The 25354-nt window shown below is 50.4% G+C and overlaps 2 protein-coding genes across 2 annotated transcripts in view; one reads left to right on the forward strand and one right to left on the reverse strand.

The window, feature by feature from the left end:
* Positions 1 to 5421, forward strand: part of IQCG (IQ motif containing G) — a 34502-nt gene extending 29081 nt beyond the window's left edge. Inside the window, exons 8-10 of the mRNA XM_019503054.1 lie at positions 2433 to 2564; positions 3388 to 3489; positions 5169 to 5421. Coding sequence (XP_019358599.1) covers positions 2433 to 2564; positions 3388 to 3489; positions 5169 to 5303 — 369 coding nt within the window. The 3' untranslated portion in view covers positions 5304 to 5421. The remainder of the gene's footprint in view (positions 1 to 2432; positions 2565 to 3387; positions 3490 to 5168) is intronic.
* An 8617-nt stretch (positions 5422 to 14038) lies between these two features.
* Positions 14039 to 25354, reverse strand: part of LRCH3 (leucine rich repeats and calponin homology domain containing 3) — a 69971-nt gene continuing 58655 nt past the window's right edge. The window contains exons 15-21 of the mRNA XM_019503055.1: positions 23683 to 23754; positions 22655 to 22703; positions 22036 to 22149; positions 21067 to 21161; positions 19073 to 19210; positions 16680 to 16757; positions 14039 to 14431 (exon numbers count right to left, since the gene is read on the reverse strand). Coding sequence (XP_019358600.1) covers positions 14231 to 14431; positions 16680 to 16757; positions 19073 to 19210; positions 21067 to 21161; positions 22036 to 22149; positions 22655 to 22703; positions 23683 to 23754 — 747 coding nt within the window. The 3' untranslated portion in view covers positions 14039 to 14230. The remainder of the gene's footprint in view (positions 14432 to 16679; positions 16758 to 19072; positions 19211 to 21066; positions 21162 to 22035; positions 22150 to 22654; positions 22704 to 23682; positions 23755 to 25354) is intronic.

Genomic DNA, 25354 nt, shown 5'->3' on the forward strand with positions numbered 1-25354 from the left:
GGGGCAGAAGGAGTTTTGTCTGTCTGAATGGGATGGACCCTCCTGCCCCCATCACAAGGGGTTTGGATAATTGGGTTTCCACTTCCAGTAAAGCACTTCCCTTGCAAACAGCACAGCCACAGAGCGAGGTCCAGATGCAGCAAGGTCCAGGGCAGTAAGTCCAGGTGACAGCTTCACAGGCCCAGGGGCTGCCAGGGGAAGCTGAGCACAGAATAGGCAACGAAGGAAACTACAGATCTATGTCACTGGATTTCTGCTTCCTCCTGGTCTGTCTGTTAAGAAGGACCCCTCGCCCCCCAGGGAGGATAACGGACAATTAGCAGTAACTGCCAGGTGGGCTGCACGTACCTGTTGTATCCACGTGTCATTGTGGAGTCAGGGTCCGAATCAAGTTTCCCACCGTTGAAAGGGTCTTTCTTGTAACTAAAAGCCCATTGCCTTCAAACCCCGTTAATAAAGGTTAGTGTCTCCCATGTAACCTATTTAGAAAGACAGACACCAGGGGCTGAACTAAATGTGACCTCTGGAGGTCCCTTCCAGCCCCACTTCTCCATGATTCACTGATCACAGCAGGACATACAACATCAGCGTGTAAAGCAGGGACTATTAGTCCTGTCAGGACACAAATCCATCTGAGGGCCCAGCTTAGTTCATGTCTTTGAACAGTTTAGGAAAGGCAGTGCTGCAGGAATTGTTAACTCCCGATTCTCCACCCCACCTGCAGTCCTTCAGGTTGGGGCACTGTCCGCAGGGGAGCTAGCATTTGAGCATACGATGGGTTGTCTGCGTAGAGACCTGCCGCCTTCATTTGCGGAGAAGCAGGGCCAAGGGATTCAGTAGTCAGCAGCGACACATTCAGAGCAACGAAATCGTTTTGCCCGATGTCTCTCAGACAACGGGCTTCAGCAGAAATGTTACAAGGGAAGGGATTGCCCAGGTGCAGGTGGGGACGTGTTTGGCAGAAGCTGAAGGCGTCTCATTGAAGGAACTTCTGGGGACTCTGGTCAATCAGGAATCCAGAGAGGTTAAAGCATCTAGCACCTCCCTTGAGTTACCTTTTCAGGCCAGCAGTTGTGGTCATTGCCATGAAGCTTTATTGCAACTCTGAACGGAAGGAAGTGATGTGTGCAAATGCCCATGAGGGCACCTGTCTACAAAACAGTCTGTGCCCTGCAACGTGATCCACGTCCTGAACGCCTCATCCCCTGGGATCTCATCCCTGGAGGGCTTGGGGTATGTCCAGAAATTGGCTGCAAGGTCTAAAGAGAGGGTCACCCTTGTAACTGGGGATCTGGTGCCTCAGTTCTGCCCCTCCCCCCGTAAAGGACGGGCTGTAGGGCAGAGTCATCAGGGTGAAGACGGGGTGGATGTTCTTCCGGGACCCACGCCTGGGATGATGTCTGTACACAGGCAGTGGTTGCCAGACTGCCCGTCTGCAAGGCCACAAGTGGTCTGTAGTGGGCTTAGGCATCGCACCAAGCCCCAGAGCCTTCACTGTGTTTCCAATCGCGAGTCAGGTGAGCAGGATGCATGCTGGTCCACAGGAGCTTTTCTGTGGTCCAGGAGCTTGGGAGCTGCCACACCGAGGTTCACCATGTATTTGACTAGTGCAGGGGGCGGGCAATTATTTTGGGTGCAGGGCCACTTACTGAGTTTTGGCAAGCCATCAAGGGCTGCATGACAAGCAGCCAGGAGCTTGTCATAAATATTAATTTTCTAAAGCTTTTAGGGGCCCCGCGGGCCAGATAGGATGGCCTGGAGGGCTTCATCTGGACCACAAGCCACATTTTGCCTGCCCCTGGTCTAGCATCTAGTGGTTTTCGATCATGCAACTCCGAGGATGCAGGGCCCATATCTGTGCTGCCTCTATCCCCACCTCATGGCTTGACTTGCAGAAGAGACCATCCTGCGGACGAGCAGACCGATGGCTGGTCCATGCTGGCATTGGTGTCCCAGTCTTTGGAAGCTTTGGGACACACAGCGGCATCCCTGTCTTGTGTAACTTGAGGCTGGATACAGATGCTGCATTTGTCCCGGGACAAGTTGTGCCTGTGTTTGTCCTGGAGCAGAAACATCCCAGGATTGCCTTATACACGCTACCTCCTGGTGGGAAGGATGATGCGAGTGGCTGAAAGTGGTGCCACATTTCTGCCATTGATTCAACTGTTCAGATGCACTCTGAGATGTGCTGGGACAAACTGTCAGCCCCTCCTATCCCCTAAACCTTTTCAGGGCTTGTCCCGGGACAGCGGACACCTGAATGATTGCATTGCGTGGGAATAAAATGGTTTATCCTGGGAAAAATGCAACATCTGTCTGTAGCCAAAGAGTGATGTCTGGGACGGTGCAGATGACAAAGCTTCTGGTATCCTGGGGCAACCTCGTTCCTGTGCATCCTGTCACCAGGCTAAGTGCCGGCTTGTCTCCCACAGAAGCTGGAAGAGAAGCTGGAGTACTGGATGGAGAAGTACGAGAAGGACACAGAAGCCAAACAGCAGGAGCTGAACGCTCTGAAAACCTCCAAGGCCAACGATTTAGCGATGCTGCAGGACCTCGCCCGGCAGGTAAGACATCAGCAAGCTGCTCGGAGGGTTTCACCACCTGTTCTTCCTGCAGACTGGACCCTGGATCCTTCCCCAGCCTTGCTCTCTCCAGTCACTCCAGTGAGGGAAGAGCCGAGGTGCCCCGAAGGCACTGGAGAGAGCAGGCAGGTGAATGCAGGGGACAGCCACGGAGCTTAATTTCCTGGTCGCTGTGGGACGTTGGCCAAGGAATACCGCTTGTTAGTTTTCCATGCCTATTTTGGACCCAAGGTACCTGACGGGACTGAAGGGTCTCTGTGAGGGGCAGGGACAAACCTAACCCCCCCACCTGTGCCTAACCTGGGGAGACAGAAAATGCCATGGCAGGAAGGGGGTCACGCGACATCCTCACGTGCTTGCAGTGGGAACTACCAGCAGCCAGTGATGGGCAATGATGACTAAGTCACTGCCATCCAGGTGCTACTGGGGAGCTGGATTACACAAGCCCCCTGTGCTGTGACCTCCCTCCCTCCCCACACCCAGGAAACCCACAGCAGAGATAGTCCCCCCAGCCAGCCCCCAAGCATTGGTCACATCTCTAGTGAGGCGGCTTCTTGCCCACCCCTGCTCCATGGGGCCATGTGAGATGCCCCCACTGCAGCCTGAAAGCAGAGGCTGGAGACCCTGTGGGCAAGGGGAGACTTCCAGTTAAAGCAGTGGGTCTTAGGATGCCGAGTGTGGAGGCAAAGCACATTGCACTACGGATCCAGGGAAGGCTGAACGCGGAGAACCCAGGGAGAAAGGCATGGCGCTCTCCAGGCTAGCCCTGGGGAGCCCTTCTGACGCAACCGGTGCACTTCCACAGTGCCGCCTGTTCGAGCAAGTCATCCTGGAAGACCGGGTGGAGAAGGAGGAGGCCAGGAAGAAGGTGGAGAGGGATGCCCTAGAGCTCAAGAGTGTCTTGAAGGTAAGAAAGAGGGGAAGCTAGTGCTCCCCATGCTGCGCTGTGAGGCCCCATCAGCCAGGAACAACCACTGTGAAGGGCTCCACTCAGGGGCTTCGCAGGACTGTGCTCCATCCGTTCCCCCATCTCCGGTAGAACCAGCACCTCGGTACCAGCCCTAGTGTGAGAGGGGACAGGAAAGGACTCCAAGCAAATGGGCTGCAGCTCCTAGGAGTCAGGCCAGGCCCCTGGTCCCTCAAGCTGTCTGTGCAGCTTGGGCGATGCCACCAAGGGTTTTCAGCATAGTCCCTGTGAATAAGCCACGCTGGGGAGTGCACTCATTGCCTTGGTGCCCAGGCCAGGCCCAAAGGAGCCCACGCGGCAACTGGGGGCAGTGGGTGCTTTAAAGCAGGTCCTCTGGAAACTGCTGGCAGTGAAGCGTCCCCTGCCATGGGCCTGATAAACGACCTGGAGCCTTCCTGCTTGCACGCTCTTCCCCTGGGCCCTGCTGACGCTTTGCTCCAGAGAACTCGCGTGTCCCGTGTGAGTGGTTAACGTAAGTATTTGGGGAAAATGGGTGCATCCTCCTGGACGCCCTGCGGGAGGGGAGACGGTTGCAGTCTGGGGCTCTCCAGCTTGACGCCAGCTGGACGTGCAAAGCCCCACCCTGCTGTTACCATGTTGTGAATGCACATGCAGTCGCACACCTAATTCCCATGTGCAGCTGCTGCAGCTCCACATGCAATGGCACGTGCCCAAGGCCAGTGGAGCAGCTGCACAGGCGGGCATACATGCATGGGCTCAGACAGCCACGTGTGTGCACACAGGCATGCGGGCAGCCACAACTCAGGTGCGCTGCTGCACGCAAGTACGTGACAGCCTGGCTCTAGGCACTGCGTTACAAGTAAAATCCTGTTTAATGGTGACCTGGAAAACCGAAGCTAGAGCCCAACCCTGGCTTGCTTCCTTGACATGGATGAAAAGGTGTGTTTGGCCAGTTCTATCACCAGGCACGTGGAGCACAGCTTGGCACTCAAACAGCACCCAGAGCTCTGGTGGTGCAGAGGTCCATGGTCCCCAGCCCCGGCTTTGCAGGCCATGTGTCCCAGGAGACCCTCCCAGGCTGCTCGTGGCCACAGGATGCGGCTCCCTATGGCAATGGGAGGGCAGAGGAGAAGGCTGCCACGCTCAGTGCTCACTCTTGTTCACCCCAGTGACAGTGGGGACCCTGCTCCCAGCACTGGGAGCAGGGCATTCTCAAGGCCAGGCTGGGTTGGGTGCCGGCCAAGCTGGCCGCAGTCACTTGCTGCCAGGAAGACACGAGCATCGGGCAGGAAGCTGCTGACTGCAAACGTTGAGGGACAGCACAGCGAGGCTGCTTCTAGGCCCAGGCAGATGCCTCTGCAGTCAGCTGCTGGGGAGGGACAGGCCCTGGGGCAGGGCTGGAGGGGTGAGGGCTCCGACAGCATCTCCTGCTCAGCACCCAGCTGGTGCTCAGCCTGAGCACACCCCCGTGGAAAACCCCTACCCTGTTCATACCATCCTGTGTGTGCGTGTGCATGTGTAGTGGTGCGTGTGCAGACAGTGCTGTGCGTGTGCGCAGTGCTGAACATCTTGATGGCAAAAAGCTTCAAGAGCCACAGTTGTGGGCAGGGAAGTCTCTGCCTCCGAGTCTCAGACTAACCAGCTCTCCCTCCTCCCAGCTGCAGGCCTGGTGGAGGGGCACGATGGTGCGCCAGAGCCTGGGCCCCTACAAGGTCATCGCCAAGAAGGCACCGGAGGGGAAGGCAAAGGGCAAAGACAAAGGGAAAAAGGAGAAGGCCGGAGTGAAAAAGTGACAGCGACATGGCCCTGCACCAACTTTGGCTGCTGGTCCTGGAGGCCTTGGCTGAGATGGGAGAAAAGATTGCTGCTGTGCGTGAGGAGGGAGAAATAAAGCATGGGCAGAGCTCAGTGCCGGGTTGGGTCGGGCTGTTGGGGGCAGCTTATGTCCCTGGCAGAGGGGCCTGCGGCTGCTGCCTTGGGTGAGCAGGAGTTGCTGGCTGCCAGACGGTTGGTGCCCGAGGGCGGTGGGAGCTGCGCCTGGGGACTGAGGCGAGGACGTGCCGCTTAGCGCGTCTGTTGTTAAGCAAAGCCAGCTGAGACGCACGGATGTCCAGCACTTGTACATCAGGAAGCTGCCCCGGCTGCCCCCGCATCTGCGCTACCAGCAGTGCCCAGCTGTCAGCACCACTGCAGCCAGCGCTGTTGGGGCAGGGGCAGGCAGTGCAGGAACCGCGTCCCCTCACACCTGGGAGAACTGAAAGTCTGTCCTTGCAGGGAAGGGTATGGCCCAGAGAAGAAGTGGTGTCCAACAAAGGGCACAGCCATGGGGAGGAGAGGGAGGGAACGGGCCTCAGGCAGTGCTGTTTCCCACACAGCTGCACCCGCTGAGTACAGCAGGGCCTGGGGAGGGGAGGCAGGGAGAGCGGGAAGTCCTCCCATGCTCGGCACACCAGGGCCTGAGCTGGAGGCTTCCAGTACCCCCACACCAATAGGCAGAGCAGGCTCTTCTGGCAGGCTGCTGCCCAAGCACTTTGTAACTGCGCCCAGCAAAACCCTCCCAGGTGCAAGCAGCAAAGCTGTAGCCCGAAGGGGCTGGAGCCTGCCTCAGCCAGGCGACAACCTGCTGCCCGCTCTCCCTGCTGCAGTATGGACAGGGATTACCCCTGCTCAGCGCACATCCGCACCCCGGCTGCTGACTGCAGCAGGCGCTGCATGGCAGCCACGGCTGTTGGGGCTGTAACAGCAACTCGCACGCACACAGCTGGCCGAGCCTCCTTGCAGGGCCAACATTTTCCTTGCCTGGGCTGTGCTGACAGGTAGCTGTTTCTGGTGCAGTTGGAGCGAAATCACTTGAGATGTGCATCATAGGGAGGTAGGGAAAAGTGCCCTTCTACCTCCCCAAAAGAACTGAGCACAGAAGAGCAACGCCAGCTGCCATCTGAGGCCTGGCACAGACTGAATTCCCCCGGGGTTGGTGCCTTCAAGCAGAGGAGGGATTAAGAGAAGAGGACTGAAAAATGGTTTCTAAAGAGATGCTCTGTGCTGGCCTCTCCCGTCTGGGTCCCCCTTCCTCAGCCAGGTGCGAGTGCCCTTGCGAAGACAGTTGTCAGTGGATGCCACTGGTGCTGGTCCCGGGGTTATTCTGTCACCTTCCTTTCCGGGGCCAGGAGTCCGACTGGGCCTCCGGAGCGAAACCCACCGATACCGACCCCTGAAGCGCCTGCACGTTACAAGGAGTCGGAGAAGCTTTATAAAGCCCAGCCCAGGGGAGGAAGCCCCTCTGCCCCTGCCCTAATAAGAATGAAGGACATCTGGTCCCAGGGGTTGCCAATCTGCTGCTCTCCTTGGCTTTCGGGTCATCAAGAAGCAGAAGAGGAAGCTGGGGAACACAAGGGGCCATGAGACCGAGCTGCTGGTTCAAAGGGAGATTTGTTTCTGCCCCTGCAATGAGCTACAACCTGCGCACCTCCAGCCCTTCCCCTATGCCAGTTCCAGCTGCGAGTGCCTACACAGCCCTGGGCGCCGTCATCAGTGCAGAGCCAAGTGACCTGGCCTTTGACAATTTAAGCACCTGCCCTGAGAGGCAGAGGAGTGAGATGAGGCATCACAAAGAGCAGCCTGCCCCAGTGGCAGTGGAGGTGCTGCAGCCCCCGTCCTGGTCTGGCTGGAGGAGGGCGGGAGGACGCCCGGGCATCCATTCTGCATCCTCGCTGGGGAAAAGAAGAGGTTGCGAGCCTTTGGGAATGGCGCATTACAGAGGCGAACGGAAGAGAAAAGGATGAAGGCTGAGGTGCCAGAAGAAGCCGCATGCAATAGCTTGACAGAGACGATGGACAACAGAGAGCAAGAGGGCCGCGCGAGGGCTGGCTGAGACGCGGGGTGGGCAGAGCCAGGCTGCGCTGGTGCGTGATGCTGAGGCTCCCCTTAGCCTCCAGCTCAGGCACTGGAGTTGGAAGGGGAGCAGTAAGGAGCAAGTGGGGGGCTGTTCAAATGAGCCCAAGAGGAAGAAGGGCAAGTGAAGCCACGTGGCTCAAGGAGTCTGGCGAGGTCAAGCCTTTCCTGGCCGCAAACAACACACCATTGCCCGCAGCCCTCAAGCTGTGATGCTCGAAGAACAAGTCACTGCACGTGAGTTACTTTACAGCCCAGGAAAACGCACTGGCGCTCTCAACAGAAAGCAAGCGCACGCCTGACCCGCCAGCAGCGAGCCACCCTTGACGCAAGGCAAGAGGAAATCTTTTGGTTCATGGAGGTTTGAAAACTTTATTTCAAATTACCCAGGTTTTTCTTCTTTCCTTATCGACGTGCTGCGAGTGCATGCTCCTGGCAGCGGGCAGGCAATTTAAAATAAAGTACACAATCTTTAGACTTTATACTTAACAGTCTTAGACATTATGGAATGTATTTACAGACATACAAGTATAGGGTGGAGCTTAAAAAAAACCAACCTTTCCTCTATTAATTACACGTTTACAAGGTTTTCAGAAGTAACAAAATTAGATCAATTTGGAAAATCTCACAATATCTGTACAACGCTATTTTTTCTCCCTGCCCCATGTCCAAATTCAACTTAAAATCCTCTGCTTTGAAAATAAAATCCTTCAAAGAACCTCTTGAAGGGTAAACTGCTGGGCAGCGCCTTGCTGCTGAGAACAGACACATTCGTGCTGGGGTGAGAGGCTGTTGAGGAGAGCCGCTGTCCCAGCTACTCCTTCCCTCGCTCCCAGGACACGGAGCTGCTCTCACCTTGAGCCCGGCACCTCAACGCCGTCAAGGACTGCTAAGTGCCACTTCCATTTCTGTTTCCTCGCACTGTGGAGCTGCAAGGTTTGGTGCCTGGCTGTAACCGGGGACCTAACAGAAATGTACCAAATGCTTCGATGGATTTTTTTTTTCTTTTTTTGCGAACAGAAACGACCCAGAAAGGAAAGGCCACTGAGTCTTGCTTTAACGCAGAATAAAATTCCATCTACACTTGCTTTACACTACCCCTTGCACAGGATACAACAAAAATTGCACGCAGACATACCAAGGAGTCCTACCCTATTTCATTAGGGAAGAGAACCGACATGGGTTTTGGTACAGTACATTACAGAAACCAGGCTTGGATTTTTGTCCTAAACACCTGCCCAGGGTTTAGTGTTTGCCAGCGCAACAAGAGTTGAGCCACTGGGACCACGCAAGGCCCAAATGGTTAAGCAAACCGTTTTTTAAAACTGTACGGGCATAAAGCCTGACCAGGCCTACAAGCAAAATTCAGCAGTACAGCTCCGCTCCCACATTTACGTACCCTTGATGGCAGTGCCTGGTTTTCTAATACGCAGTGAGAAGAGGCCGTGTGTTGAAGACCGGACTCAGATCCAAACCTATCGCTTTCTAAGAGCTAACGTTAACGAAACGTTCAACTTCCACCAACCTGACTCTCGTTCCACTTGACTGTCTGTAGGTCCCAGAAGCTGTACTGGAACAAACGATACACTTTCATGTTCCCACGTTTAAAGCTAACAGATTTCTTACAGTGGATAAATCTACGTGACCTAAAGCAGGGTGTGATATTTAAACAGTGCACGTGACACAATATCTAACACTGAAATTCAGACGAGCCCAACACACCCTTTCAAAGCACATCTGGTGTACAGCAGATGTGTCTATGGTGATAGCAGTGAGTGGCAGAAATCTATATCCTCCATTCAGTACACAGTGGCAGACTTCAACGAAAGGTCTCCATTTGTATCTATGTCATCCTTCAAGGCCCACCCTGTCCCCTACAGCCTTCAACAGGACCCAGGGGCGGTGACAGGGAAGCTACAGCCCTTCCGAAGGGAGGCTCTATCTGTGGAGCCCCTCGCCTCCTTTCTACATTGCAAGTCACTGATCTCACAGGCTCCAAAGCAGGGGATGGAAACAGCTGTGCAGGTCTAGGTTTAAATATCCTTCACATTTCCCTAGATTTGTGCTCTGACTGGGGGATGTCAACACCCACCCGCTGTCCTGGGAAGCCAGTGAGGCAACTGCTACCACAAGGGACCTTGAGACAATTATGCAAACCAGGCAGGAGCGGGAAGGGGACCTGCAAATCAAAAACAAAAAAGTCCAGCCAGGCCCAACATTTTCATAATTGTAACAGTGTTATTTCTGTCCCTCCCTTCCCTTCATTGACCCCAAATCCTTTCGGCTTTGCTGGGGCACTGAATCTGCCCCGTAATGGGACATCGCAGATGACAGGAGCCTCCCGCGCAGGCCGTGACAGCGGCACCGTGGCCTTCCAGGACACTTCACGTGAGCCAGGGACTATCAAGAGGATTTCATGGGGGAGAAATGCATTTTTACAAAGATGTGGTCCTGGCCTGGTGGGGACCCCAGGGCGTGGAGATCTGGGCTTTGCGCTGTAAGGCCCCTTTCACGCAGCAAAGCTGAGATTTGGTCCCTCTCACTTGCATGTTGGAATCGCTGCTTTTTGCGTGAGCAGCTGTGCCAAGGTTTCTAGCCCTGCGGGAGTTTTATTGAAGGTGCTGGCAAACGCACCGACAGAAGTTCCCCTTCACAACACGTCGGTGCTTTGCTAACACAGCCAGTGCTCCCGGGCTCTACGCAGCGGGGTCTTTGTGGGGGCTGGCTGGCGCACCATTATTTCCTCATGAATTTCTAACAGTCGCTCAGAATAACTCTCTGCCCTGCTGCAAAAACAGGCTTGTGATCTGCGGCAGGAAAACCTTCACTTGTTTTGGGCAGCAGGTCTGAGCCAAGGAGCCAGACTGGCAGAACCAAGTGAGTCTCTGATCCTGCGAGAGGGGGGACATTTCCTTACAGATGCAGGACGAGTTCCCAGCCACAGATGGACTTAAACCACCCAGGATGTTAATGTGCTTAATGCAGGTATTTGAGCAGTTTGGGCGTAGCATCTTCCCCTGCAGCGTGCGCTCTCCGTGGCAGGAAAGTGGCGAGCAGCATCTTCTCCGCTGGGGTGGCCGGGGAAATCGCCTGCGTTTTTATGCTTGGGCCCTGGTGGGGAAGCTGTATCATCGGCCTGCCTGGCTCCGCACAGCTGCAGGGAACAGCTCTAACCTGTGATCCTTACGTGCAACGGTGCATGGCAGCTCACCTTGCCGCAAATCTCCGAGGGGACATTGCAATGGAAATGGCATCCCCCTCCCCACTTTGGAAACTGCTAGTGCTAGGAGCCCGGGAGTGTTTCAACCCTCCCGTGCATCAACCACCTGCACGGTCAGTGTCAACACAGCTCCTAACAACCAGACACGTGAATTCCCACCCTCCTACCCTCCCTACACCCAGCGTCCCTTCATAAGGGGTTAAAAAAGGGGGGGAGGGGAAGGGGAGTAAAAAATGAAATGGAAACTGGTGCGATCTCCAAAAAAAGTGGAGAAATGAAACAAAACATTCCTGTCAGGAATCAGGGAAACTAACTTCTTTCTTAGAACAGAGCTCTGCGTGCGTGGACAACTGCATCAGCAGTGCCCTCTTCACCGTCTTCCGCTTAGCCAAGGGAAACCAAAAGGTCCTGGAGGTCTTTAAACAGCAGACAAGTGGTGATGCTGCTGCTTGGGGGGCGCGAGCTCCAGAAGTGCCTGGACAGTCGCTGCTACCTGGGCCAAGCCCTTCTCTTCTAAAATATGCAGAGGCAAACATAATTGCTCCTGAATGGGGAAACAAACAAAGACAAAAAGAAAAGGGATGAAAACAATCAACCAAAAAGGGGAAAGAAAGAAAAAAAAAAGGCAAATTAAACCAGCAGGAGGAGACCGAAACGTGGAACGTTATCGACTTGGAATGAACAAACAAAAACATGGATGGACGTAGCTCTTTACCTACAGACCGTGACCGTGGTAAGAAATCCACAAAGTCTGGGACAATCAGTTTATTTATTCAATCAGGACTCGCGGAAAACATGTTACAAATCAGGAGACTTGTGGGGGGAGGAGGCGAGAGGAGGGACAGCGGACATCTGCCTCCTCCGTCATGCAAACTTAAATGACATCACCTCAATGACATCGGGATCAGACTGACTGGTGGGGTGGAATCCACCTGGCGAGCACGATAAAATGCTGAGAGCACGACAGAAACCACGTTTACATTTCTGTACCGGACCAGGGCTGTGTGAGACACTTTTAAGTCCCAGATGTGGACGAGCCAAGTCCCTTTTTTCGAGCCTTTAATCGAGTGGTATCAGTGTGTGGCTTGGAAACGCTGGAGGGAAGGCTGCAAAGCATCTGGCTGCTTGGCAGCGGCAGGAGATGCACTGCACACAACAGACCCCCCCCTTAAATGCTCTCAGCCCATACATTTGCTCTGATCTCTCCTCTGAGACAGCAGAAATCCCTGGGAACAGCACAGCACGCAGGCTGCTGCATGCCGAAATAGGGCCTCATCTGTATGAAGGACTGGACTGCTTTGGATAAGGAGAAACGTCAGCAGTGGCCAGGCTACCGTGACAGAGAGGCAGTGTAAGGTGAAGCAAATATCCTCGCTGTACACATACAAAGGGTCAGTCAAGCTCTCCACTATTGGCCTTGCGTGTTTAATACCAGCAGCCAGCAGCATCAAAAAGTGTTCTTATTAAGAAACAGCAGGTTAAAATACAAAGTGCGGAGCGAGTTCCCAAGGCATCCATTCAGAACCGTGCTATTCTGGGGGGGAGCTACACAACGCAGGGCCTGACCCTGACCCTGATGCCCCCGAGCTTGTGCTCCCACTTGAGCCTGCCGCTGTCCGGGGCAAACCAGTGTTCCAGCCTGAGACCTCTTCATTTAAAAAAATGGGGCACCCCAAATTTGTCATCCCAGGAGGACCCCGAGAACTGATGCACGTTTATGAAGTCCTCGCAGGCCAACCTGTCCTTCTGCACGGGCTGCTTGGGAGCTAAGTCCTTCAGAACGGGGGAGCGAGCACAGGCCAGGCCTCTCGCATGGAGGGGATGAATACTGACACACACTCCCTCCCCGCATGCCTCACAGCAAGACGGATCCCCCCGCCAGACCTGTTTTAACAAGCTGGCAGCAGGTACCACGAGATCTGGAGGCAACAGCTCACGAGGAACGTCCCTGAGGCTCTCGCTGACTTCTTTTAGTTTTCACTTTACATCTCAAAGGAACATAAAGAAGCAAGGGGACAGGCGTTGGAATGAATCCACACCATGGAGAGAGTTAGGACAGACAAAAGGGCTTAAAGCTGGAAGGCACCGTTAGTGTCAAACCCGAGCAGTTTTCATCACAGTGTTGATTACGAGAAGTCAGCATAGGCAACTGAGTTAAATTTTAGTCCGTACCAGTAAAGAGTGCAAAAATAGCTGCAACGGGGATTTGTTTTCGTTTGAATCAGCTATAACCCTGGCTTCTGAGGAAGGACAGCGAGCCAGGTCCTCGGGCAGCGCTCTCAGACAGCAACGCCGTACGTCAGCCGCAGCGTTCTCAGGAAACAAGGCAAGCAGCTTCCCCCTTGCTCCCGCTGGTCTTGAGCGACCCTGTTCTAGCAAGAGCTCAGTGACCCGGCCTGTCTGCTGAGCAGCATTTTCACTGGTAACTGCAGCAACTGGGCTCCTGCTGTTACTGCAATAACACCACTTAAGTAAAAACACCAGTAAAAGAGCAGCTGGCCAGACCTCTCAGGACGAAGAGGAATTTGTGGAAAGACACTGAGAAGAGCCACGTGGACTTGCCACTTACCTGCGACTGAGTCGGCCCTGAGTTTGGACATCGCACTCCGAGGAGATGTGGCCTCTCGCACGCGGCTGCTCAGCAATAGGGGCTCCCTGAGAAATGCATGAAAGCACCAGAAGGCAGTGGGGGCTGCCCGGTGGAAGACTACATGAGGTCTGCGAGCAGCGAGCCTGACACCCGGGACACCACAGGGCAAAGTCCCTGGGCAGGAAGGAGTGTGCTACAGGACAATTTGGACTCCAGCAGCTGCTGAAGATGTCTGGTCTTTTTTTTTTTTTTGAGCACGGCAGGGCGGGGTGTCAGACTGGATTTAACATACTGCCCGTCTGGTGCCAAGCCTGATAGTTTCCCCAGGGCATCTCCTGTACAGGCCCCTGGGCCTGACGGAGCCGGAAGAAGGAAACTGAAGCAACTCAAGGTTTGCTGATGCTCTGATGGTGCTTCCGACTCCCATGGGTTGCTATTCAGAGACTCAAATATGGGAAACCCACTCTTCTGGGGAAAGGGAGGGGGGAAATCCTGAGGACACAAAACCTAGAGCACTCCTGAAAAAAGCACCAGGCCACATCTCCTGAGACTGCGAGATCAGGGCAGGAACATTGACATTTGAAGAAAACAGAATGCACGTTATACATCACTTTCCATCAGGGAGTCTCAAAACACTTGACAGGTGTGGGGAGCACTCCCATTTTGCAGATGGGGAAACCGAGGCACAAAGTGGAGATGTGCTTTTCCCCACCATCACACAGCTAGTTCATAGGGCTGTGACTAGCACCCAGGTGTTGTGACCCAGTCCCCTGTTCTGCCCAGCGGAGGACAGTTCCTTCTTTGTAAGTAATATACTGGCTAGATACCACACAGCAAATACAAACTGGAAATGGTGTCAGGGATGGTCACCTGGCCGTGCTGGAGAGCTTATACATTGTACATGTCCCATCCATTGGGGGAGCAGAGGGGATGCACTTATACACATAGTTCTTGCCGAAAACAAAAGCCGTTACCAAGCCCTGGAGCGATGTGGCACCAGCAGCACCACCGGCCTCCAGCTAGAGGAAAAAGACCCAGCGATAGAACATACAGAGCGTTAGCATTAGAGTGCAGTAAAACGCCACAAAGCCCCAGAGCTGGACGGAAAGGGAGACAAGAGCGGATTCTTCTGACTTTGTCCCCAGGGAAAGCAGCGTTTCAACTGTCCCTTTAACGCTGCGATTTAACTGCAGAATGTCAGAAGGGGAACAAAGATTGTCCTGTCCGGGGTGTGAGAGCAGGAAGGGAAAACAGACAGAGAAAAAAAAAAGAAGAGGTCAGTTGGTTAGTTGTACAAACATCCACAAAGCAGACAGTCATCAGACATCTCAGATATACCCAACAAACACGAGGAGCAAGGTACAGCTGGCTACTTATAAAGGACCTGAACCAATTCTGCTCAGAAAATCCCTCTCTGTATGTGTTTTTATCCTTGGGGATCTGGCAGCCCAGCTCACTTCTATTTCAACAGAACAGGGGACACTTGGCATCAGTCCTGGGGCAAACCAATTCCACCTTGGAAGTAAGGAATTTACTGGATAAGATTTTTTTAAAACTACTGCAAGCTCCTAGGGAGGCTTCCAGTCCTAAACAATTAACACCTGCTTAATTGGTGTCATTCTTCTTTGCACAGGCAGGCAGCACTGACCCACTGCCGATCTCTGGATGCCATACCCTGCAGAGATACCTAATACTTGATCACAGGGCTTCTGCGGTCTAAAACTATCAGCATTTCTGGACCTCTCACCGACCTTCAAGAAGCAGCTGCTGCAAACAAGGAGGGGCAGGGGCATATATAGCACATCACAGCGCCCAGCTCGGTTTCTTTTCATCCGAAGCCACCGCAGCATGGCATCTGACAGAATTACTCTGAACCAAGAGTCGGCCTTTACAGAGTAATGGACAGTAGCGAACTTGCTGTCTTAAAAGGCAAATATTTCTGCACTGGCCCACCCTCTGAGGCAGCCCCATGTTTCCGTCATCTCAAAATTAAGTGAGAGGATACATGTGCAGGCAACTTTTCACTTACAATACAGCAGAATGCCCTTCTTTGGGAGGATATCCCCTCTTCTCACCTCAGTCCCAGGGGAAGACCTGGGAAGGGGGGTACGTGCAGTGTTCAGGGAGGGAGCCCATTAGTAAAGAAACCCAGAGACCTCCTCCTTCAGGAGCACTCATCTGAAGCTCAGTGCAAAAGAAATGAGAGCACAGGGAGATGCGAGGTGATTCAGCCCCATCTGCTTCTCTGAATTTCATGTAACCCAGACTTAGCAAAGCACACTTGAGGCAGCAGGGGATCGCAGCAGCTATATTTCACTTGCCCTGTCTCCCAAACTCCATGAAACACACAGTCGCTTGGAGGCCGACAAGGTGCGAGATCCTGAAGTGCTTCCGGACACCCAGGTAAGGCGGCACTTCAGAACACACCGCTGATATCCCACCAATCCCACCAAGCCCCTAATTTGTCTGCACAGCTCCCAGCTCTCCAAGGAGTGAGTCTCAAGACCTTAATTGGCAGCTATGTCATTCTTGTGCTACATTCCTGAGGGCTTGAGGCAAACACCTGTAAAACAGCTTGCAAGCAAAGCCACTAATGACTTAATTCAGGCATATATTGCACTAGCAGCGATTGTCAAGAGACAATCAGTCTCAGAAGGAGTGGGGAAGTGAGTCACTAGGTCCACTTTTCCTTTTCAGATATGCCTTTCAGGAAGCAAACAGGAAAAACACAACTGCAACAAAAGAAATTCTAACACTTGCTTCTTCATATAAGAAAACAAACCAATTAATACAGTGCAGGAGGAAAGAAACCACAAATAGCTATTAAAATATCCTTTTTTTGCCCCAAGACAGCTGCTGTCAGATGCCAAGTGGTGGAAAGGAGGAGGAAAAATAAAAGAGGCAGGTGGACTATGGTGTGCTATACCATCTACAGTATTTCCTTCTTGGGCTCTTGTCCTGACAGAGAACATGCAATGCCTTGGGAAGGTGAGGAGGGATTCCAGAAGGCAGCAGAGTTTTAGAGCAAGGACATATAACGAAGGAGTTATGCATAGGATATTTATGCAGAGATAGTCAACATCAGAGAAAATAATTTCTGGTTAGGCAATCACAAGTGCTCTCCTGAAAGGTCTGAGTGCCAGGTTTTATTCTGAAGGCACAACAGAAACTTTGGGCTCCGAGCGAACGCACACGAGTCTACCTCCAAAACGTATTTCATTTTTTTTTAAAAGGCACCAAGTATAAAGTCTTAGGAAAATTTGAATGATTTCCCCCCCACAATTACTATAAAAGTAATGTACCCCACAAATCTACAGGACAGCATCCAACTGGATACAGCCATTGTGAGCTTGATGCATATCCCACACATCCAGTGTGTTCTTTGTAAAGCAGTGACAGCAGCTATATGTTGCTAGAGAAGAACACTGCAGACTCCCCCACCCGCGACAAGAGCAGCAGGCCAGTTACCTGAGGCACGCCGATCTTTCTGCAAGCTTCCAGGAAATTCTCCACGTTTCGTCTGCATTTTGCCATTGTCAGTTTGGGCTGCAAAGTAGGGAAGAAGAGCACACGGTATTTGGTTTAAATCAACTCGTAATAAATCCACAGGACACAAAACACATCCTGGTGACATAAGCTTGTGTAATTCAAAACAGAGCTCTGCTACAGGGAACTTTGGTATTTCCTTGGGCAAGCATGAGACGAGGACCCCACTCATGAAGCACTGAGATGGACAACTGGACGGCCTGTTTTCTCACACCTTGCTGTGCAGAGATCACTACTGCCTTTTTTCTATTAAAATGTCTACTTCAAAAGGATGCATTCTGCTGGTCTTAAAGCCATGCTTAGACTAAAACAAAGACATGCGACTGCAGTAGAGTATCCTTTGACACAGCAATTTCACGATGTGAATATGCAACATGTACCTCAACTGATAGGCAAAAACATGAGCTAGATTAAATCAGCTAACGAGTAAGCTAATTAGCCTAATGAAGTAACGAGTAAGCTAATTAGGTTCATGAATGTTTCAGGCTCCTGCATCAGCAGCACTGCCTTTACTCAGACTTCAGATATCAGCAAAAGAAGAGATGAGACCAGGCCTGTGCAGAGACACGCCCCCTCTTTCCTTGGCACAAGCTAACTACAGCAGTGAAGCCGTGGATGGCCAGCCAGAGAGGGGGCAGTAATGCATGCCAGATTAAGGCCAGATGCCAATCCCTTCCCCCAGTGCAGGGAGAAGGGGCCGTAGAGGCCACGTCATGGCTCAGCCCCACGATGATCCCTGTTCTTCTCCAAGGGTAGCAAAACTCCAGTCTGTCCCTTACTCGGAGCCTATTGCAAAGCCCTGATTGAGTTGATTTAATCTACATGATATAATCATATCATCTACTGATCTAATAATATAATCTATATGATTATAATAATGTAGGAAAACACAGATGAAGATCAGAGAGATCTGCATCATGCAGTGAGCTTGCTGCCCGGCTGCTGTAGGAGTATGCTTCTGAGGATTCCCATAATCTGCCTTAAATACCAGCAGATTTAGTTAGGCTGTTATCTAAGCCATGGGGACATCTGTTCAAAAGAGCCCACAGAAGAGGCACCACAATGACAGGGTACACAGAGCTGTAAGTGCCAGTTAAGAGCTCCAGCCATTACAAAAGAAGTCAAACCAAAGCAGAACTGGCATGTTTCAGTCCCCCCACTCTCCCCAAGACTCTTGGGTTCTCCTTTTTTTATTCATCCTATTTTCAAACAACGCAAATGACTGTAACAAGCCAGTTATCTGCCTTGTGGAAAGCAAAATACAAGTTAAATACACTCATGTATTTTTGGAAGGGAATAGAAAGGGGGGGGGGCATTGCATGGCTCTGCTTGGAGTCTAATGAGGGTAGTGTTCAGCTAAATCTGCCAGGAGCAAAGAGGGAAAACAGGTGATTCCTAGGTGAGACTGATTTTCAAGGAGCTTTTCATGGGCAAACAGACCATTCCTATCTTGTGGATGTGGTAGGTAGGTTACTGCTTGGTTTCCTTAAAGTCTTTTTATAGCCAAGAGATTTTTTTTTGTTTGCTTGTGTTTTCTGTGCACACATTTGTTGGTGGTTAATAAGGAAGTCAGAGAGGTTGTACTTTTTCTGCACCGCTTTACACACTTTTAAAAGAAACAGCCCCAAATGTTCCAGTCCCATAAAAGCAAAGTAACTTTTGAAGCATTTTTCTGCTGCCTTGTGTAACTAGTGCCACGCATTGCCCTAGAATGTATTATACAAAGATCAGCTCCTTTCTCTGTATCTCCTCACAAATGCATGGCTGAGCTGATCTGCTCTGCTTCAGGGTCCTTGAACAATGCATTTCACTAAGATTTCACAGGAGAGGAGCTGCTATCAATGTAAACTTCAGCTAGGAACAGGAATCAATTCACATCTTCCACAAAGGAATTATGACTCCATTTTTCTGCTGTCTTCTGAACCACACTGTGACTCATAAAGGAAAATGCTGTACATTTCTACTAGCTGCCCCTCTGTATTTCTTTTGGCTGGTGAAATATCCTGTATTTTGGTTCTCATGTTGAGTCCTGTCTTTTGTTTTATAATAATATAAAGCTTTCTAATCGCTATATTTAGCTCTAGCACATGGTATCAGATGAAGTCATTGTTTACATAAATGAGACAAAAGCAAATCTCACTAGCTTCCCCCCCGTGGCTGGACTACACATTCTGCATAGGCAAGGGAGACTGGTATTGTAACCAAGTCTGCTCAGCAGTAGAAAAGAGCGTTTTGCCCACGACTCCCACCTAGCCTACAAAATAATGAAAGGCCACCGTAGGTAGCGACAAACGTTCAAAACCTTGTATACTTACTACAGCAGGCGAGGGGACATGTATGCTGGGAACAGATCGAGGCCGCACATGATTGGCTAGGTGGCAGAGAACAACGCCATCAGTAAGAGCAGCTCCGAGATCGCTGGGCAAAGATACTTTCAACCGTGACTCAATATTCTGCAAAGGAAGGAAAAGAAAACCACAACGCAATCTAAAAATCCAGTTAAATGGGTAACAAGAGCTGCTCTTCGCAAACTTTCATTCAACAGAATGTTTCATAGCCCCCTCCCGATAGGCCGTGGCTGGCTTCTCAAATGCCAGTGTGGGTCACCAAGGCAGGATCTGTTCCCCACTGGGATCCACAGCTGACCACAGGTGAGAATGACTGACCTAAAAGACAAATGAGTTTTGGCTGCACAGCACATGGCATTAATATAGTACCGGAGATAAAAGAACATTGCTCAGAAGTGATGAAAACCACAAATCCAAGGGTGAAGAACATGTCTCAGAAATGTATTCAGAAGGCAGCTTTACTAAACAGAAGTGAAGAGAGCTGCCCACACAAGTCTTGGTGTGGAAGCAGCCACAAAAGGCCAGATACTATTTTCCTGTAAAGAAACACTGAACTACCAAGTATCATCAGTTTATATTGGTTAAAACAAAAGGCAGCAGCAAAGCACAGTGTTTATGGCAAGGAGACTAGGCTCACACGTCCTGGATTCTTGTCCTATTCACTCACTGCAGGAACTTGCGTGAATCACTACTGTACACCTAAAATTATTCTGTTTTTTACACTTCAAACCTTGGCCTACGTGCGAGTCGACTCTGAGGCTCGTTTTATGCAAACCACTCTGCAGTCAAGAGGACAGAGGTGCTACAACAGCACAAAGCATCATTTAGAAAACATGTTGGGTTACAGGTTCCTTTAAGTTCACAAGCAGAAAGAAAAGAATCCAGAGCTCGGACTGCTTCTGGTCACTATGCTCAGAATCCGCGCCGATGGAGCGGGCAAGAATTTCTTCCTCAGTGACAAAAGTCTAAAATAACAAATGGCAGCTTACAACTCTATATCACAAGGAAATAAAGATTTGGGGGATTCCTTTGGTTAACGATCACCTGTGAATGCAGGGGAGATCCCTAAGCTCCTGAGCATAAACAGAAAAGATTTAATGCACTCCCAAATGCACCTGTCTTCGTGTGAACACAGCAGAATTGCAGCACAGCCCCTTTTTAATTTATGATTCAAGTTGAAATAGAACCATGAAACCTCAGTCACGGACCAGAGTCTCACTGGACTAGGGCTGGCACAAATAAAGAACAAAGTGAGGGTTTCTGCTTCAGTGGACAAGCCAAGAATCAAGAGATGGATAAAGAGAGGTGGTGGGGCATAAGGAACACTTAGTTAACACTGATGAGCATGACAGGGAGCACCCTTAGCTCAGCACATGCATCCTCTTGCCAAATTTTGGTTGACTTTTCAGGAGCGATGTGAAGATGCACGATGGACCACCTTTGCGGAGGCTTATAAATTGCTCCTTGCCAACAAGAACATGGGACCGCACGGGAGAAAGCACAAAGTTGCTTGTTACTCTTTCGAGCAAGGGAGCAATGAAAGCTGGTATCGCTGCCCAGCCAGATACAGGAGTCAACACCTTGACTGGGTGGACAACCTGCCACAAGTGGCACAAGCAGCTTTTGTGACACGTGGCAGATTAGAGGGCAGGCAACAAAGCAGCAGGAGGGCAGGGAGCAAAAGGCAGAGCAGCAGATCAGGCAGGGGAAGGGGATGAGTGGCATTCGGGGAGGACACAGGGCTTAATCTGTGGCCCCCACTGCTGTATGGGACATGACATTACACAACACAGGAAGCTAGAGAACAATGCACCCAGAAGAGAGGAAACAATTTTACAATGTAAAATGATCAAAATTGTGGGCATGTGTGAAATGAGACAAATCCAAAACAGGAGAGTCACATTAGCATCACGCTTACAGTTTTCTAAGATGTCAGCATATTAGTTATTGTCAATATGTACCTTCCGCAGCTGCTCTATCAACTCCAGCTCCTTCTCACGCTGCTTGGCGTTCTGTCTTGCTCGAGGGTCTGTCGAATCATTAGCAGGGACCAAGGCAGAAGGGGAAGATGAAATAACAGCTAGAAAAATTGCATACAGGAAAAAAGCACTGAAAATGGCTGGGAAGGAATCTCTATCCTGCAGTGTTACATGGGCACAACATACAAGCCTGGGTACAGCACATTTCACTCCACATACCCGTTTCCTTCATTAGATTAATAATTTAAGTATTTCCATGCCATGTCTTGTACTCTGCTTAGTGCAGCACATGGGGTCAGACTGATACATTGGATCACACCTGTGGACCAACCCCATGCTGGATCAGGCCTGCGGAGTGACCCTGCGTATGGGATCTGGACCCATGCCACTTATCCAGCCTGCAGGGCTGGAAAGTTTAGCACCATCGGCCTACGGTGTTTCCATACCCAATTAACTCTTTCTCTTTTGGTCAACAAACGCCTCCATGAAAAGAATTTCAGCTGGATAAAGTGATGCCAAATGCAGCTTCAGCCTTATTATGAAGGCATGAGTTCTGATGTTGTTTTACAGAACAATGCAAAGCCTGTGGAGTTGCTTTTACCACTACCAACTGGCTTTAAACAGCACTTCCATGGCTTCCTTACAGCTGAAAGGATAAGCCCAGGAGAGCAAATCCTACCCCCAAGTGCATACACACGCATGTCACGTTCTGCCTTCCTTCCATCTCTTAGTTCTACATTTCACCACTGCAAAAACACTGGACTAAACCATGAATAGGACTCTAACGGTTTATTCCAGGAACGCGTAACAGGAGGTACCCAAAGCTGGCACTCCAAAGCTAGCTTGAGGAGAATAAAGCTACTGGTAAGGTAAGAAAACCATGCAAAAACTATCCAAACCCAGAAATGAATATCATCTAGCAACAGTCATTTCTCCAGCTGCACAACCTACCTTTGTTTGTCTCATCCCTTACAGCTGGTCGGAAAAGGAAACTCTCAGGTCGCTGGGAAGGGTTTCTATAGGAAGGAGGAGCAGCAGGGCCAGGATATTGAGGGGAAAGGTGGACTGAACAAATGTGGAGAGGCACAGGAAGAGAAAGGTTAGCATTTAATAGGAAATGGGTTCGGCAAAGCATAAATTAAAAGAACAAAATCAAATTACAATATAATAATGGGAAACCAGATGTCAGCCATGCCTGAGTAATGTGAGAAATACACAAGAGCCATGCATGGTACAAGGCACAGGGCAGAAAACAGCACCACTGTGGCACCCGCATGCAGTCTCTCTCATGCACTGCTACTAACAGACCTTGCTTTCAACAGGCCACTGGGCCAATGCCTGCATCACAGCATGGAAGCCATCAAGCCCTACTATTTCCCCATGAATATTCCACCATTCCTAGTATCAGTTCATAGACATGGTCCTGAAGAGAGCTGAACACCTATGTGTCTCGCACGCAACAGTCCCATGCACACGGAGAAGCACATTCAGCCATGTTAACTATGCAAACAAGCAATTTAATCCACTTTATTGCTACTTTTCAGACATTTTGCTCCCCCTTCTCGCTTACCTGTCTGAGTTGTTGGCGAACCAGGAGAGATGGCAGATCTGTCATCACTCTGTGGGCAGATAAGAAGAGGGGAGCATAAATAACCCTTACTCAGATGAGCCGTGACTAGCTTTTCAGAAGATACCAGCCACCTAGATATATGTAAGTGTATGTTTGTGTGTGTGGGGGGGGAACCCATCAGACTGTACCCTTTCACCCCCTACAGATGTACAATGGACCTTTCTTTTGCACAACTGATACTACTCCTCTAGGAATAAAATAGCAAGAGGTATTGCTTCTGGAGGAGACAAGTGGAGTGCTGTGTCTATACACCCCCCAAAACAATCTGTTCTTTTAAAGGGAACACTGAAAAACAGGCAATTACATGTCATGCAAACATGCAAGATGGCAGCCTTGACATCAATACATAGCCTGCTCCAAGTCTCTGCCTGAGCAAAACTGGTATTAACTGCGTCTCACACTTCTGGTACTGGTATTAACCAGTACTGACCAGCAAAACTGGTATTAAAAGCACCTCTCACTCCCTTCCCCTCAATTTGGAAGATACTGTGGTTCTACTAACAGTGGAACTAATATGAATTAACAATTCCTTGTGATGAACATATTGACTATGGAATCCAGCAAAACCTTTTTCACAACAGAGGAAGATGCCCAGGATATTCACACGTAATGTTAACAGCAAACTTGCAAAGAAAATAAAGGTTTTTCCAATAAGCTACAAGTCAACAGCAGCCAGATTACCAGATGGTTATGGGGAGGAAAAATAACCTTGTAAAGGAAAGGTGACAGGAATCAAGAATCTAACAACCAGTTAGTCCACACAGGGATCAGACTGCTGCTAGTTATTAGCGTGTTTTCATGATGGAGGCCCAAGGAAGACTTAAAGTTAAAACAAGGGAAGACTAGTTTCATACCCAACCTGAATGTCAGATTAGACTCTGATAGATTAATACATGTTAGAACAGACTTGTAGATCCAACAGAGGCTTCCTGTTGGCTTTGCTGGTGAACAATAACAGCTAGAGATACCTGCACGGGTCTGAAGGCAGAGGCATGTGGCAGGGTGGTAGCACAGCCCTCTTGATTCAACCCTGACAGCGACTGAACACACAAAGAAAGAAAGAAAGAGGAGGCAGTGCCAATGTTAGCAAACAGCTGACAAGAAGTGCCAAAGCAGAATGCGCCGGTGGGATTAGCGAGGGGGGGTACTTACAAATTCTCAAGTGTTGCAGAGACATTCAGTAGAGAGAAATGCCAGAGTACTTCTTGGGCAAAGTTATAACAACCCCCCAGCCTACCCACAAAGACACTACCACTGATAAACTTAAGAGAGGGGCCGTTTCATTTCAGACATGAACACTGAATGGTAGAAGCTCCTTCAGTCAAATACTGTCCTGGTCACCACACTCACCAAAGCCAAAAGAAAAAAAAGGGAAACATTCTCTTCTCAATTGTTCTATCCTGATTAGCAGATTAAATTAATGGATTTTGAACATTTTTAAAATCCCAATTTCTCTGTGTGTACAGTAGGCTGTTTTCTTAACCTCACAGAACTACAGGATACATGACTGATACAGAAATATATGAACTGTGTAGTGCCTGTAAGAGAAACACACCAACCTCTGACCATTTTCACATGAAAACCCAAAATGATCTTTGAGTTAAAAAGCAGGCAAGATGAATGAGAGTCTATAGATCAGAGAGGAGGTGAGGTGCAAACCACCCAAATGTTATACCACATAACTTTATTTCATTGTTAAGAGATTTGGAAGAGGGTTCAGGTCTTCCCTTGTACACAGCAGTTCTTTTGACTACGGAAAGTTTTTAAATCAATAGGTACATCTTGAAGATCACAGTTCATCTTTCTATGGACTCCACAGCCAGCCTGTCTGCCCTCTGGGATGACCAAAAGGAGTGTGGAGGACGGAAGTGCATAGCCTGCTGAGTGAGAAAGGGTAGTCCACACGAACATGCACCGACTACCCAGCCTGACTGCTGCCCTGGCCCAGGATTCAAACACACCGAGGCCTTGCACTGAGTGAACACCCCGGGGTCAGCACATGGCAGTTTCACCACTGGTGCTGTCTACTGCTACCCCTTCTTGAAGGTCAAATCCAGAGCTGGCCTTTCAGACCTTCTGGATCATGGCACCAACTGGATCGTATCCTTTGTGCTACTAGGGAGCACACACAAAACAGTAACAATTGGGGGCTGGGTGAATTAGGAAAGGAACAGGACAACACCTGAGTATATCAAACCATCATTGACCTACACAGACTTCAGGTTCGTGGAAATCTTAACAGAATGATGAACTGTCTCTTTTTCAAATGTACAGCCAGAAAGGAGGAGACATCACTTACAGGGGCCATATGCTGTAAGAGGGGGGCTAGCCTAAAGGAGAAGCACCCTGGGGATCTGAACTACTACAAGAGTTGACCCACAAGAGAACGGTAGTACGGGAGTGGGGATACAACGGGCTTCAGGCCTCACTTGACATAAGCATTAACTGGCTTTTAAACGATGCCCAGAAAAGGGATTTGTGCAGGCCAACACTACTAACACAGCAGTTTGTTTCCATGACAAAAGTGCAAGACATCTCTGATAGGGGCTAACCCAATGGATTATTCACAAATGCTACATCCACCAGCAGGCAAGGGGGAGGGAAGAGCAATACAGGAAGGGTAAAAGGGCCACAGAAGTC

This window comes from Gavialis gangeticus, unplaced genomic scaffold, assembly GCF_001723915.1.
Source record: "Gavialis gangeticus isolate Ggan-Ray unplaced genomic scaffold, GavGan_comp1, whole genome shotgun sequence".
Classification (NCBI taxonomy): Eukaryota; Metazoa; Chordata; order Crocodylia; family Gavialidae; genus Gavialis; species Gavialis gangeticus.